We start from the raw sequence: 13,969 nt of genomic DNA on the forward strand, positions 1-13,969 counted from the left end.
TTTTACAGACAAAAAGGATTGGGAATGCAGACATTGATTGTTCACCTAAGAAATACCATGTGTAATGAGAGGAACTAAAGGATCAGTGATGTACCTGAGAATCTTGCATATTAATCCTACTATTGTTTATAATAGGATTTGTATATATGCTGTATATTCTTTCAAGTAACTTACAACTCCCATGAGTGACTATTCTTTCATTCTTTTTCCTAAGCAAAGGCAGTAGTCTTTCTTTCAGAGGCTAGTTCTTTCCCTACACCTTCAAGGCATGCAACTTTTTGTGAAGTCAAAGAACTGGAGCTGGTGAAAATACAGATATGTTACTCCTCCAGCTTTCTGGAAAATGCTTGGTTAGCTCTTATCAGATGCTTTGTTTGCATGACTCGGTTGGCTCACACACAAAAATAACATGAAACAAAGAGAAAATTAGGAAATCTGCAGATCAATAGTATGTAATCAGATGAAAGCATAAAGATACTTTTATAACCAAATGTAAGATTAGGAGAACGGCTTTGTGGTCACAGATCTACTTTTCTTCTTACATTGCTGTAATATCTAATTTTAATTACAGAAAGGAAAACTATACACATAGTTATGTGGTTTCCTTTTACAAGCCTGATCCAATTGCCACTGCAGACACTTGAAGTTGGATCAGACCCAGAGGAATAAGCTATTATGTTAAGCGGTATAATTGTATGCTGTTTATCTCATTTACAAAAATCTATCCAATCAAATAATTTTCAGAACTTCTATATACATTCAGGGGTGCTGGAACAATTTTTATAATGGGGGTGCTGAGAGCCATTGAACCAAAGTGTAACCCCTGTATATAATGAAAACCACTTCAAGCCAGGGGATGTGGCAGCACCCCCAGTACTCCCAGTTCCAGCACCTATGTATATGTGTACAGCCATGTCTCCTGGAAATACAATGCAGTACTGAAAATTTCATAATAGACCAATCAGTCTAACTAGCTAATTGTGATAATTGGATTTTTTTATAATTGTCTTCTCTATTAGATGTTCCTCCTTCTGGCTCATTTTCTCAAGCCAAGTTTCTCGAAGTAATTTGCTAAATTAGAATTAACTTGCTATGATCTGGGGTTCTCTTTTATTATCTTTCTTCTTATTTCTGCTTAGGAAGGGTGAAAATCTCATTTAGAAATTCTTGGCTTCTTTCTATTGATCTCTAAGGGTTAGGTTAGCATTTATTTTTTCAGTAGCAGCAGTCTGAGTGCCATAATTGAAGGTGGCTTATTTAATTTGTATTTAGATGTTCTGTGTTCAATGCGCCTCGCTGCCATGGTGATAGATGTTATAATAAATTATTTGTAATCATTGGCTGACATTTGTGTGTTGTTTTTAGAACACATACACATGTGTTGCTATTTCTTTGTATTTGTTCAAATAGCCACTTTGTATTTGAACTTCTAATTCAAATGCCATTATCAGTCTCTCATTTCCGGATTAATTTTGGCTTTGTTCTGCTGACTCCTTGTTTATCTTTTATATCTCATTTTAATCAGTTGTAGGCATGTTTTCATTATGGAACTCTTTCAATTAGCCCCTTGCATTTCCTTTGTGACTTTGCGTAACTGGAGGCCTGTTTTAATTAATCTAATTCTGTAGCTGATTATTCTATTGGTAGAATGGATTTTGTGTTATATGTATGAGAAGTACAGCAAACCTATCTGAAATAGTATCTCAGTTCTTCACATGAAGCTTGATTCACCCCTGCTAGTTCAGGGGATGAAGTACATTGCACACAGACCCTGAGCTTTCATGGATGAATACCCACTTCCTCAGATGCATATAGTGGAAATTTCTAGAGGCAGGTATAAATATGCAAACAAGAATCAGGCTAGGGATAAGGAGGTTAGTTCAATCAGGGAGGATGAGGCCCTCTTCTAGCAGTTGAGGTGTGAACGCCAAGGGAGGAGAAACTGCTTTTGTAGTTGGCTAGCCATTCACAGTCTTTGTTTAATCCTGAGCTGATGGTGTCAAATTTGCAAATGAACTGAAGCTCAGCAGTTTCTCTTTGAAGTCTGGTCCTGAAGTTTTTTTGCTGCAGGATGGCTACCTTTAAATCTGCTGTTGTGTGTCCAGGGAGGTTGAAGTGTTCTCCTACAGGTTTTTCCTAATATCTGATTTGTGTCCATTTATCCTTTTACGTAGGGACTGTCCAGTTTGGCTGATGTACATAGCAGAGGGGCATTGCTGGTGAATATTACATTGGTGGACATGCAGGTGAATGAACCGGTGATGGTGTGGCTGATCTGGTTAGGTCCTGTGATGGTGTTGCTGGTGTAGATATGTGGACAGAGTTGGCATTGAGGTTTGTTGCATGGATTGGTTCCTGAGTTAGAGTTACTATGGTGCGGTGTGTAGTTGCTGATGAGAATATGCTTCAGGATGGCGGGTTGTCTGTGGGCGAGGACTGGCTCGCCTCCCAAGGCCTGCGAAAGTGAGGGATCATTGTCCAGGATAGATTGTAGATCACTGATGATGAGTTGGAGAGGTTTTAGCTGTGGACTGTATGTGATGGCCAGTGGAGTTCTGTTGGTTTCTTTCTTGGGCTTGTCTTGCAGCAGGAGGCTTCTGGGTACACGTCTGGCTCTGTTGATCTATTTCCTTATTTCCTCATCTGGGTATTGTAGTTTTGAGAATGCTTGGTGAAGATCTTGTAGGTGTTGGTCTCTGTCTGAGAGGTTGGAGCAAATGCGGTTGTACCTCAGCACTTGGCTGTAGACAATGGATTGTGTGGTGTGTCCGGAATGGAAGCTGGAGGCATGAAGGTAGGCATAGCAGTCAGTGGGTTTTCGGTATAGGTGTTAACATGACCATCACTTATTTGCACCGTGATGTCTAGGAAGTGGACCTCACGTGTAGATTGGTTCAGGCTGAGGTTGATGGTGAGATGGAAGCTATTGAAATTGTGGTGGAATTCTTCCAGGGTTTCCTTCCTATGGGTCCAGATGATGAACATGTCATCAATGTAGCGTAGGTAGAGAAGGGGCATGAGTGGACAAGAGCTGAGGAAGTGTTGTTCCAGGTCAGCCATAAAAATGTTGGCAAATTGTGGAGCCATGCAGGTGCCCATAGCAGTGCCATTGGTCTGGAGGTATATATTGTCACCACATTTGAAATAACTGTGCATGAGGATAAAGTCACAGAGCTCAGCAACCAGTTGTGCTGTGGCATCATCAGGGATACTGTTCTGACAGCTTGTATTCCATCTGTGTGGGGGATGTTTGTGTAGAGAGCCTTTACATCCCTGGTAGCTAGGATGGTGTTTTCTGGAAGATCACCAATGCACTGAAGTTTTCTTAGGAAATCAGTGGTGTCACGGAGATAGCTGGGAGTGCTGGTGGCGTAGGATCTGAGTAGAGGGACAACATATCTGGACAGTCTTTCAGTGAGAGTGCCAATGCCCGAGATGATGGGGTGTCCAGGATTTCCGGGTTTGTGGATCTTGGGTAATAGATAGAATAACCCCAGTCGGGGCTCTAAGGGGATGTTAATTTGTTCCTGTGTTAGTGTAGGGAGCGTCCTGAGTAGATGGTGCAGTTTCTTAGTGTATTCCTCAGTGGGATCTGAGGAAAGTGGCCTGTAGAATTTGGTATTGGAGAGTTGTCTGGCAGCCTCCTTTTGGTAGTCAGACCAGTTCATGATGACAACAGCACCTCCTTTATCAGCCTCTTTGATTATAATGTCAGGGTTGTTTCTGAGGCTGTGGATGGCATGGCGTTCTGCACGACTTAGGTTATGAGGCAAGCGATGTTGTTTTTTCACAATTTCTGCCTGTGCACATCGGCAGAAGCATCCTATGTATAGGTCCAGACTGTCATATGCGCTACATGCATCTGACAAAGTGGGTATACACCCACAAAAGCTTATGCTCCAATACATCTGTTAGTCTATAAGGTGTCACAGGACTCTTTGCCACTTTTACAGATCCAGACTAACACGGCTACCCCTCTGATACTTGACAGATTCTGAGTTATCCAGGACCGGTACACCCTCAGAATAGTGTGTGTGTTTATATGTCTTCTCCCCTCAGAGGTTCAGCTCAATCAGGACAGCTTTCAATTCCAGCTCAGTTGCTGAAGGAAGTTGCCATGGAGGCTCCCAGCCCTTCCCTCCACCCTGGCTATGCTCCCTCCCTATGAAAATATCCTTCAATATGCAGCAGCAGTCAAAAAAGCTAACACAATGTTAGGAACCATTAGGAAAGGGATAGATAATAATACAGAAAATATCTTGATGCCATTATACAAATCATGGTATGCCCACACCTTGAATACTGGGTGCAGTTCTGTTCACCCCATCTCAAAAAAGATATATTAGAATTGGAAAAGGTACAGAAAAGGGCAGCAAAAATCATTATGGGTGTGGAACAGCTTCTGTATAAGGAGAGATTAAAAAGACAGGGATTTTTCAGCTTGGAAAAGAGATGAATAAGTGAGGATATGATAGAGGTCTACAGAAACATGACTGGTGTGGAGAAAGAGAATAGGGAAGTATTATTTATTCCTTCACATAACAGAAGAACCAGGGGTCACCCACGGAAATTAATAGGCAGCAGGTTTAAAACAAAAGGAAGTACTTCTTCCCACAATGCACAGTCAACTGGTAGAACTTATTGCCAGGGGATATTGTAAAAATGAAAACTACAACTAGATAAGTTCCTGGAGGATAGTCCATGAATAGTTATTAACCAAGATGGTCTGGGATGCAACCCCTTGCTCTGGGTGTCCCTAGCCTCTGATTGCCAGAGGTTTGGAGTGATCAACAGGGGATAGATCACTCAATGATTGCCTGTTCTGTTTATTCCCTCTGAAGCATCTGGCATTGGCCACTGTTAGAAGATAGGATACTGAGCTAGATGGACCATTGGTCTGACCCAGTGTGGCCCCTTTTATGTTCCTAAACCACCTCCATCGAGGGAGAAGTTTGGTGGACCTACATAGTGTCAAAGCCACTGGTCCCACCCTCAAATCCTTGCTGCACAGAGGAGTGTTTTGGGGGTAGGACCTACAACTCCTGCACCCATCCCAGCAGAACAGTACTGCACTAGTTCTGTTGCAGGCAGGGCCCTCCATATAAAAGAGGGGTCATGTATTCAGAGTGGAAATACACTACTCTATAAAACCATAGTTGAACCTGATTCTGCCCTCCCCTCCATTGATAACAAGGCGGACAATGATCACTTCAATAGTTCAATGTAAAGAAAGATGGTAAATGTCCTTTGCTGGTACTCAAAGATACAGATAGCAAAACAGACTTCTAAATATTACCAGGCCAGTTCTGCTTTCTGATGGAGTAAATCCAGAGTAATTCATCATCAAACATATCTGTCTAATAAGGATCATTGTGCCAGCCAGAGTAATCATGGATGATGGCATCACACCGGGTGTCATGTAGTGAAGTTCCCAGATCTGGCTCAATCCTGCAAATCCAGGAATCTCAGGGGCAGTCTGTGGACAGTGCCACGTCTTGTCAGGATGTCATGTCTACCTCTTTGCACATCAGTGGAAAGTCTGAGAGCATGGTGTGCTGGGATGGTTTTGTCCATCCTAGTGACATGACTGAAGAGCATGTAGTGCTGCTTTTGAATATAATGAGCAGATAAAGGAAGGCCACATCCTTGGTAGATGGTGACATTTTGCATGAAGTCAAACCACTTTATGCTCAAGATTTGGCTCTGGCAGTGATTTCATAGAGTAATTCCACTAACTTGAAATGAGTAGCCCCTGATCTATACCAGTGTGACTGGGAGCAGAACATTTCCGTATGTGCAAGTGAAACATACTTGCATGAGAACTGAAGGTAAAAAGCCTCTCTTTTACCCCTGTTGCAAGAGTCAACTTTATCCACTTCAGTGAATGGATGGACTGTCTCCGTAAGGAGGTAATAGGAAGCTGAGATATCAAACATACATTCTAAAGTGTAGAAGAGGACCTGGAATTTGACTCTGCTATTCTGATCACTGGATCCTTGATAGCTGCCATGATGATGATGATGATGATTTAGGCAGCTGGGTGCCTCAGAAAAATGTGAAGCCTTCAATTCAGATTCTTTTAAAAGATTAGGCTTGCACATAGGCAAATGAATGAAAAACAATAGTGGAGAGGCTGTGGATGGCTATGGATATTCTAAATGCTGTAAATGCAAAAAAGTTTGTGAGTATGAGGTGAACATATGCATCTGTGGTAAGAATGTATCCTGGACCATGGAAACAACCCAGAAGAAAGAAGATATTTCATGGATAGGTGAAAAAGAGAGTGAATAAGACAAGTGTTCACTCAGTGCTGCTCTGTGAGAGTAGATCCTGGACAAAAATGGTCCTCGATTTTTTTAAGATGCAATATGTAAGGAAAACGCAGGAAATTAACAAGGCTACTATGATAGGGTTTTAGTGTGTGCCAGCCCAGACCCTGCAATATGTTAAGCACCCTTACATCTCTTTAAAGTCCGGGGGAATTGAGTGTGTGAGGGGGTTCATTCACTGCTGGTGCCGCCTGGTGACTTGATGTTGCATAGCAGCTCTTTCCCCTCTGTCTGCTGCTGATGGCCACACAGCCTCTGTGGTGACCAACCTCTTCCTAGGACTTGGCCCTCCAGCCAGGTCACTTTCAGTCCCCTTCCGGGATAGTCCACGAACAAAAAGCAAAGAGAATTAATGCAAATAAACTGAGTTCATAGGAAATGGAGGGGAATGATTTCCGCTTAGGGTGCATCAAAATCTAGGTCACCCTTCCCACAGGGAGGAGCCTACATGGAGTGGTCATCTGAGAGGCTCCTGCCTTCGGTCAGCCCTTTCCTCCGGAGCTGAGAGCTTTTCTTTCTTCTCTGGTCCACCAACAAGTGAGCTGCTCTGCTATCCTTTAAAGCTCCTCCTCCAGCCTTTGCATGCCTTGCAGATGTGGAGAGTGGAGTTACCTGAGCCCAGAGCACCTCCTTAACCCTTTGTTGTCCAGTGCGGGGTTTGTATACCCCATCACACAGTGCGAAACAATTTTCAGGATCTAGCCCTCAGACAAAGTGCTAGTACAAGATTTGACTGGGAAAATTATATGTTAAGGGCCAGGTTTTCAAAACAGCTTAATGCAGTTCCATATGTGTCACAATAGGAGTTGCTAGGTGCTGGACGCTTGAAAATCTGGCCCTAAATAGTTCAGGGTGTATAGGGTCTGTTCCCTCCTGGATCCCCTGAGGGTGCAAGACACCAGAAGCCATGGGGAGAAGCACAGAAGAGAGAGGGTAATTTTCAAAATTTACAAATGTGTTTTTAAGGCCTTGCACTCCTAGTGCTAGATAAATAATTAAAAAAACATGGAATGCTGGGTTTGTGATGATAAAAATGTGTGCAGGGTAGAAGTAGTGATACAGTCAGAAGTGATTACAGTGTAAAGAATGGCCAAAGTAGGGACTGTGTCTTAAAACCCGATAAGGAGAGAATCACACTTGCACAAAATGCAACTCCTTTTGCATTGCAGGATATTGTACATAATTTTCCATATACAACTGTGTTTGATATTTAGACATTTTCCAGTAAAAGTGTCTTAGCGAGATGATTAACAATCTGAGTATATTTATTTTTCTCTCATGTGCCTCTGTACTACAGGACGGAAAAAGGCAATTGATGAGCTGGGATTTGGAGACCACCTGGGCAGATTTCATCCAGTTTTACATTCAGATAGGTGGGGAGAGCTCTTCATGCAATAAACCAGACAACAGAGAGGAAGGTGTGCTATTGCAGTACAGCAACAATGGAGGTATCACTTGGCACCTACTAGCAGAAATGTACTTCTCTGACTTCAGAAAACCTAGGTAAGATATTGGTTCAAACTAAAGCCATATCATATAAGATTTTTTAAAAAGTCTCTCTCTCAGTTTATTAAAAGGCAAAACAAAAACATTGCAAGTCATAATGCGTAAAATCCATTACAAGGAAACTCTTCCAGGCTTCAATAGTAAAGTACTATGACTAGGAATGAAAAAAATCTAATAAAGATGTACCTTAAAGAAAAACCAGTGAAAAATAAAAATGTCCAATTATTCAATCCAATGTGCAACATGACCAGATCACTAATATATATACAAAATTAACAGAAAAATATAGAACTTGTCCAAAATGAGGTGCAGAAATTTGTTGTTTCCTTTTATCTCTGGTTTCAGCTCTGATGAATATGTATTGATATTACATGCAAAAAACTACATTAAAAGAACATTAAGGATGCAAAGTTAAACACTCCAAAATTAGGTTTCAGAGTAGCAGCCGTGTTAGTCTGTATTTGCAAAAAGAAAAGGAGTACTTGTGGCACCTTAGAGACTAACAAATTTATTAGAGCATAAGCTTTCGTCAGCTACAGCTCACTTCATCGGATGCATTTGGTGGAAAAAACAGAGGAGAGATTTATATACACACACAGAGAACATGACCCATTGTTTCATGTTCTCTTGTGTGTATATAAATCTCTCCTCTGTTTTTTCCACCAAATGCATCCAATGAAGTGAGCTGTAGCTCACGAAAGCTTATGCTCTAATAAATTTGTTAGTCTCTAAGGTGCCACAAGTACTCCTTTTCTTTTTACTCCAAAATTAGGAAATGCCAGAATTAAGGTTGCTTTAATTACATCTATCTATCTTAGGTACTTATTTTGCTTCTGTTACCGTAATAACTCTTCACAGTCTTTAATGTATTTAGCTTCACAACACCCTTGTGAGGTAGGTAAATACAATTATCCCATTTTTATAGATGGTAAAGTGAGGCACAGAAGAATTGAGGGTAAAATTCTCAAAAGCACCTAAGTAACTTAGGACTAAAACTGGTCAAGAATTTTTTGTCAGAATCATTTTCCCATGGAAAATGCCCTTTTTGCAAAATTGAAAATTTCCATGGGAAAATTTTAATTTTGCTTAAAATTTTTCATTTGCTATAGAAAATGTCAAAATGACAGCTCCCTAGCTGCCCACCTGGAAGGCTCTTATCAAAGCCTTCCAGAAGAACTGCGAGCCTGAGTGCCATGACTCTGCCTCCCTGGCTCCGAGAGATAGTGGTGAGAGGCGGAAAGGCTGAGTGCTTCATGCACTCTACTCCTCTGGCTCTGGAGCTGGAGAGTAGCTGACTACCCTGGCTTGTCTGCCACTCTGGCAGTTGGGCTGGAAGGCTCTTGTCAATTTCACTACAGTGAAAACAAGAGCCATCAAGGTGGGCAACAAGGAAGCCAAAAATTCCCATGACAAATGTTACCGTTTTGACTTTTTGTCATGATTCAGGGTGAAAATATTTTTTAAAAATGCAAAATTTTACATGAGAAGGGATTTCCATTTCTCAGCCAGCTTTGTTTAGGTTTCAGGTTCTGGAGGGGAATGTTCTCTAGTAGTTACATATACTTCTGCCCCTGCGTTCTCTCCTCCATTCCATCTGGCCCGTTCTGGCCCAGTCACCTCCTGTCAACCTCTGCTCCTTTACATTCAAATCAGGTTGCTTCTTTCTTCTTCTCCATGCTCCTGGGCAATAGCAAAGGGAGCTCTCAGAGTAGCAGTCGTGTTAGTCTGTCTCACCACTGTCCAATCTGGTGCCTGGTGCCACAGCAGCCCATAGCAGGCAGGAGGAGCAGTTGCAGGGAAAGCCCTGGTTGGCACATGCTCAGTTCAGAGGGAATGTACAGAGAAATTAGCTACCAGCCTCTTGCAAACCTCTACTGAATGGTGACTTTCAAAGTGTTATAAGTCAGCAAAATGTAGTTGGATTTTCAAACATCCCTCTGATTCTTGGCTTCTCTGGCCTCTTGCCAAATTTCAAGTTCCTGCTCCAAAGCATGGACGTATTAGAGCTGCTCATTGAAATAGTTATAAGGATATTTAACATATGCAAAAATATATTTCCCTAACCTCATTCTCAGAAATGGCTGAACTATTTTTTGTTGAAATTTTCCCCCAAAAGTTCAGTTTGAGGCAGTCACCCAGCATGGAAAATTTCAGTCTGAATAGTTAAAGTTTAGCAAAGTTATATGTACCTGAAAATTGGATCTTATAATGGAAAATGTAGGGCAATCTTAACTATGGGCATCACAACCAGCTCAATCTGTAATGTTACAATTAGTTAATATGGAAGGATAGATGAAATGCCAATTATATCAGTATGTTACTCTGATAATCGTATTTAGGTCATATGACATCAAGTATTATTGTTTTATTACTTATTTTATCGACTTTATACCTGCTATCACCATAAAAATTAGGGGCTTACTAATAACAAAGACACAATAAATTACAAAACACCCACAATGGGTAATGTATAGGAGGATTTCCTGAGCTGCCAAAAGAGAGAACATTAAAACTTATGTATTTCTAATTTAGATTTCAATTAATGTGTTAAAAATAACTCACAACATAGGATTCATTCCTTTAATATGTACTAAACAGAGAACATTTGAAAATCCTGTTGTATTCAATGAAGAACCAGCCAAACTGTGTATCCTAATTAATTAGTTCAAAGTATGACATTGTTTGGACTAATGTAGTCTATGTTTACCCATAAGACATACTTCTAATATGTCCAAGTCAATGGTACTTAATGAAGTTTATTCAAGTAGAACATAAAATAACTCTTTGTGTTACTGTTATTCTTATTCCTATACTTATCAGAAAGATACTTGGCATAAGGCAAAAAGGGAATGCCTGATTTGCTGAAATCATCTTCTGATATTGCTATGGAGAATTGTTATGAAACAGAATCCTGCTTTCAATGATAGCTTTCTAAATTATTCTTATTTATTGTTTTTATTACAGTAGCTTCTTACAAGTCCTTCTGAGATCAAAGCCCCCTTGTGCTAGGCAACACAGACAAAGGATGTATCATTATCCCCATTTTATAGATGGGGAGCTGACTTCCAAGGATTTGGAAGATTTCTAATGATTCCCACCTGTAAAACAGATTTTACCTTTTCTGGCCTCTACCGTCTGTTCTACAGTGTTTCATATGTCTCTTTAAGAACTGAGTTTTCTATAAAGTTCTGCTAAAATCTTGTCTTTTAGATTTGTCTATCTTGAGCTTCCTGCTGCTGCAAAGACTCCTTGTACTAGATTCCGCTGGTGGCAGCCAGTATTTTCGGGGGAAGGCTATGACCAATGGGCCATTGATGATATCATCATTTTGTCAGAAAAGCAGAAGCAGATCATTCCTGTCATTAACCCAACTTTACCACAGGTAATAAGCAATGCCAGTAAATAGGTACCTTAATGAAGCAGGAGATTTAATAGAGTTTTCTTTGAATTTACTGATTGCTTTTAAAGAAAACTGAAGTATTTGCAGGTATATCCGCGTCTGTCTAGGTACTTGTATAACCCTTATCATAATAGATGCAGAGCACTTATCCTGGTGCTAAATGATTTACATGCATAATGCCCCATGCATCAAGATAGAAAAGAGTGTTTGAAAGTTACTTCATTGTGATGCCATACAGTGTGGTGGTGATGTTTGATGTCTCTTTCATTTCTGCCAGAACTTTTATGAGAAGCCAGCATTTGATTATCCTATGAACCAGCTCAGTGTGTGGCTGATGTTGGCTAATGAAGGGATGACCAAAAATGAAAGTTTCTGTTCTGCCACCCCATCAGCAATGACATTTGGTAAATCAGATGGAGATCGATTTGCTGTGACTCGGGATTTAACCCTGAAACCTGGATATGTCCTGCAGTTCAAGGTATTCTTTTATTTCAGATCTCTCCAGTTCAGGTTGAGGTGTAGTGGGTTAATCCTGCAACCCTTTTTCATGTAAATATCTCTTATTCACCCATGCAATTGTAGTGATCTTAACAGGACTGCTCATATGAGTAAGAACTACTTGCGAGATTAAAGGTTGCAAAACATCCTTCCCATTTCTGTCTGTGTAAAAGATGCAGAGGACATGTACTCTATTAACTAAGACCCTGCTTTCTGAAAGAAAAGGATAACAACCATAGAACAGGAAAGCTTTGTTTGTTTCACCAAAATAAGTTTTAAAAACTTGTTATATCTTAATAAGCCTCTGAAGTGTTGACTTGAAATGACTGTCATTATATTCCATTCAGTATCAGGAAATGCTACTGCAATGGGGTGTGGGGTGTGGAGAATGACTGTATCCCATTTGGGACCCAGTGACTACAAAGCTTCCATGTGGTATGAGTACATTTTTTTATACTTGAAAGTATTTAAGAATTTACAAGCTGTTCTATACTCCAATGTGGGTTTTTCAAATAATTTACTTTTATTGTGGCAGTGAATATAGGCTCCAATTAGTATTCTCTTCTTTAAAGTGCTTACAAAATTGTCTTTGCTGTGACAATACATCAGAATATAAACTCAAAAGGAAGTGTATTTGCTTTGACAAGCTGTTGTTTCTGAACCCTAATCAAAATTTTATTGAGTTTATAATGAAATCCCATTGGTGAATTCTGGGGGTCGGTTGCAATGCAATTTTAATGAGCTAGCCACAAATACATGGTCCTTACATAATTGGTGGATACAGATACTGAATAATTTACAAACAGAATTATTAAAGAGATCAGATGTTTACAGGCAGCTTTTCAATATAATTCCCACAGTTATATAAATAGGAAAGTTGGCTAGAATAAGGGAATTTGTAAAATAATCTCATCCCATTTAGAAGTTCTGCTGATAAAATGCTATACCATCTGAGGACTACAGTACATTACATAAATCAGTGTCCATTGTGTTGTGCCTCAGACTGTTTTGCAAAACAAAAAACACTTAAATATGTAAATACAATTTCACCGGAAAAATATGCTAATCACATTTTGACACTCTTTCTACTTGAGTGACAAAATCATTATTCTGTAGGTGTTATACTCAGCAGGGATCCAAGCATGAGGTAGAGTCTAAATAAAGCAGACTTACTATTTAAAATGCTTTCCATCCTTGAAACTTTTAGCAAAGTAACAAAAACTAAGAAACAAAAAAATTTCTGTTGAAGCAGTAATACCTCTTCCTTTTTTAAAAAGAAAAGGAGTACTTGTGGCACCTTAGAGACTAACAAATTTATTAGAGCATAAGCTTTCGTGAGCTACAGCTCACTTCATCGGATGCATTTGGTGGAAAAAACAGAGGGGAGATTGATATATACACACAGAGAACATGAAACAATGGGTTTATCATACACACTGTAAGGAGAGTGATCACTTAAGATAAGCCATCACCAGCAGCAGGGGGGGGAAAGGTGGAAAACCTTTCATGGTGACAAGCAAGGTAGGCTATTTCCAGCAGTTAACAAGAATATCTGAGGTTTCAGAGTAGCAGCCGTGTTAGTCTGTATTCGCAAAAAGAAAAGGAGTACTTGTGGCACCTTAGAGACTAACAAATTTATTAGAGCATAAGCTTTCGTGAGCTACAGCTCACTTCATCGGATGCATTTGGTGGAAAAAGCAGAGGAGAGATTTATATACACACAAACAGAGAACATGAAACAATGGGTTTATCATACACACTGTAAGGAGAGTGATCACTTAAGATGAGCCATCACCAGCAGCAGGGGGGGGAAGGAGGAAAACCTTTCATGGTGACAAGCAGGTAGGCTAATTCCAGCAGTTAACAAGAATATCAGAGGAACAGTGGGGGGTGGGGTGGGAGGGAGAAATACCATGGGGAAATAGTTTTACTTTGTGTAATGACTCATCCATTCCCAGTCTCTATTCAAGCCTAAGTTAATTGTATCCAGTTTGCAAATTAATTCCAATTCAGCAGTCTCTCGTTGGAGTCTGTTTTTGAAGCTTTTTTGTTGAAGTATAGCCACTCTTAGGTCTGTGATCGAGTGACCAGAGAGATTGAAGTGTTCTCCAACTGGTTTTTGAATGTTATAATTCTTGACGTCTGATTTGTGTCCATTCATTCTTTTACGTAGAGACTGTCCAGTTTGGCCAATGTACATGGCAGAGGGGCATTGCTGGCACATGATGGCATATAT

The 13,969-nt window shown here is 40.2% G+C and overlaps 1 protein-coding gene across 2 annotated transcripts in view; it reads left to right on the top strand.

The window, feature by feature from the left end:
• RELN (reelin) overlaps positions 1 to 13,969 on the top strand; it is a 455,243-nt gene that overhangs the window by 335,150 nt on the left and 106,124 nt on the right. For both annotated transcript variants that reach the window (XM_038377914.2, XM_038377905.2), the window contains exons 25-27: positions 7,627 to 7,832; positions 11,046 to 11,217; positions 11,513 to 11,713. In XM_038377914.2, coding sequence (XP_038233842.1) covers positions 7,627 to 7,832; positions 11,046 to 11,217; positions 11,513 to 11,713 — 579 coding nt within the window. The remainder of the gene's footprint in view (positions 1 to 7,626; positions 7,833 to 11,045; positions 11,218 to 11,512; positions 11,714 to 13,969) is intronic.

This window comes from Dermochelys coriacea, chromosome 1 (assembly GCF_009764565.3).
Source record: "Dermochelys coriacea isolate rDerCor1 chromosome 1, rDerCor1.pri.v4, whole genome shotgun sequence".
Taxonomy (NCBI): domain Eukaryota; kingdom Metazoa; phylum Chordata; order Testudines; family Dermochelyidae; genus Dermochelys; species Dermochelys coriacea.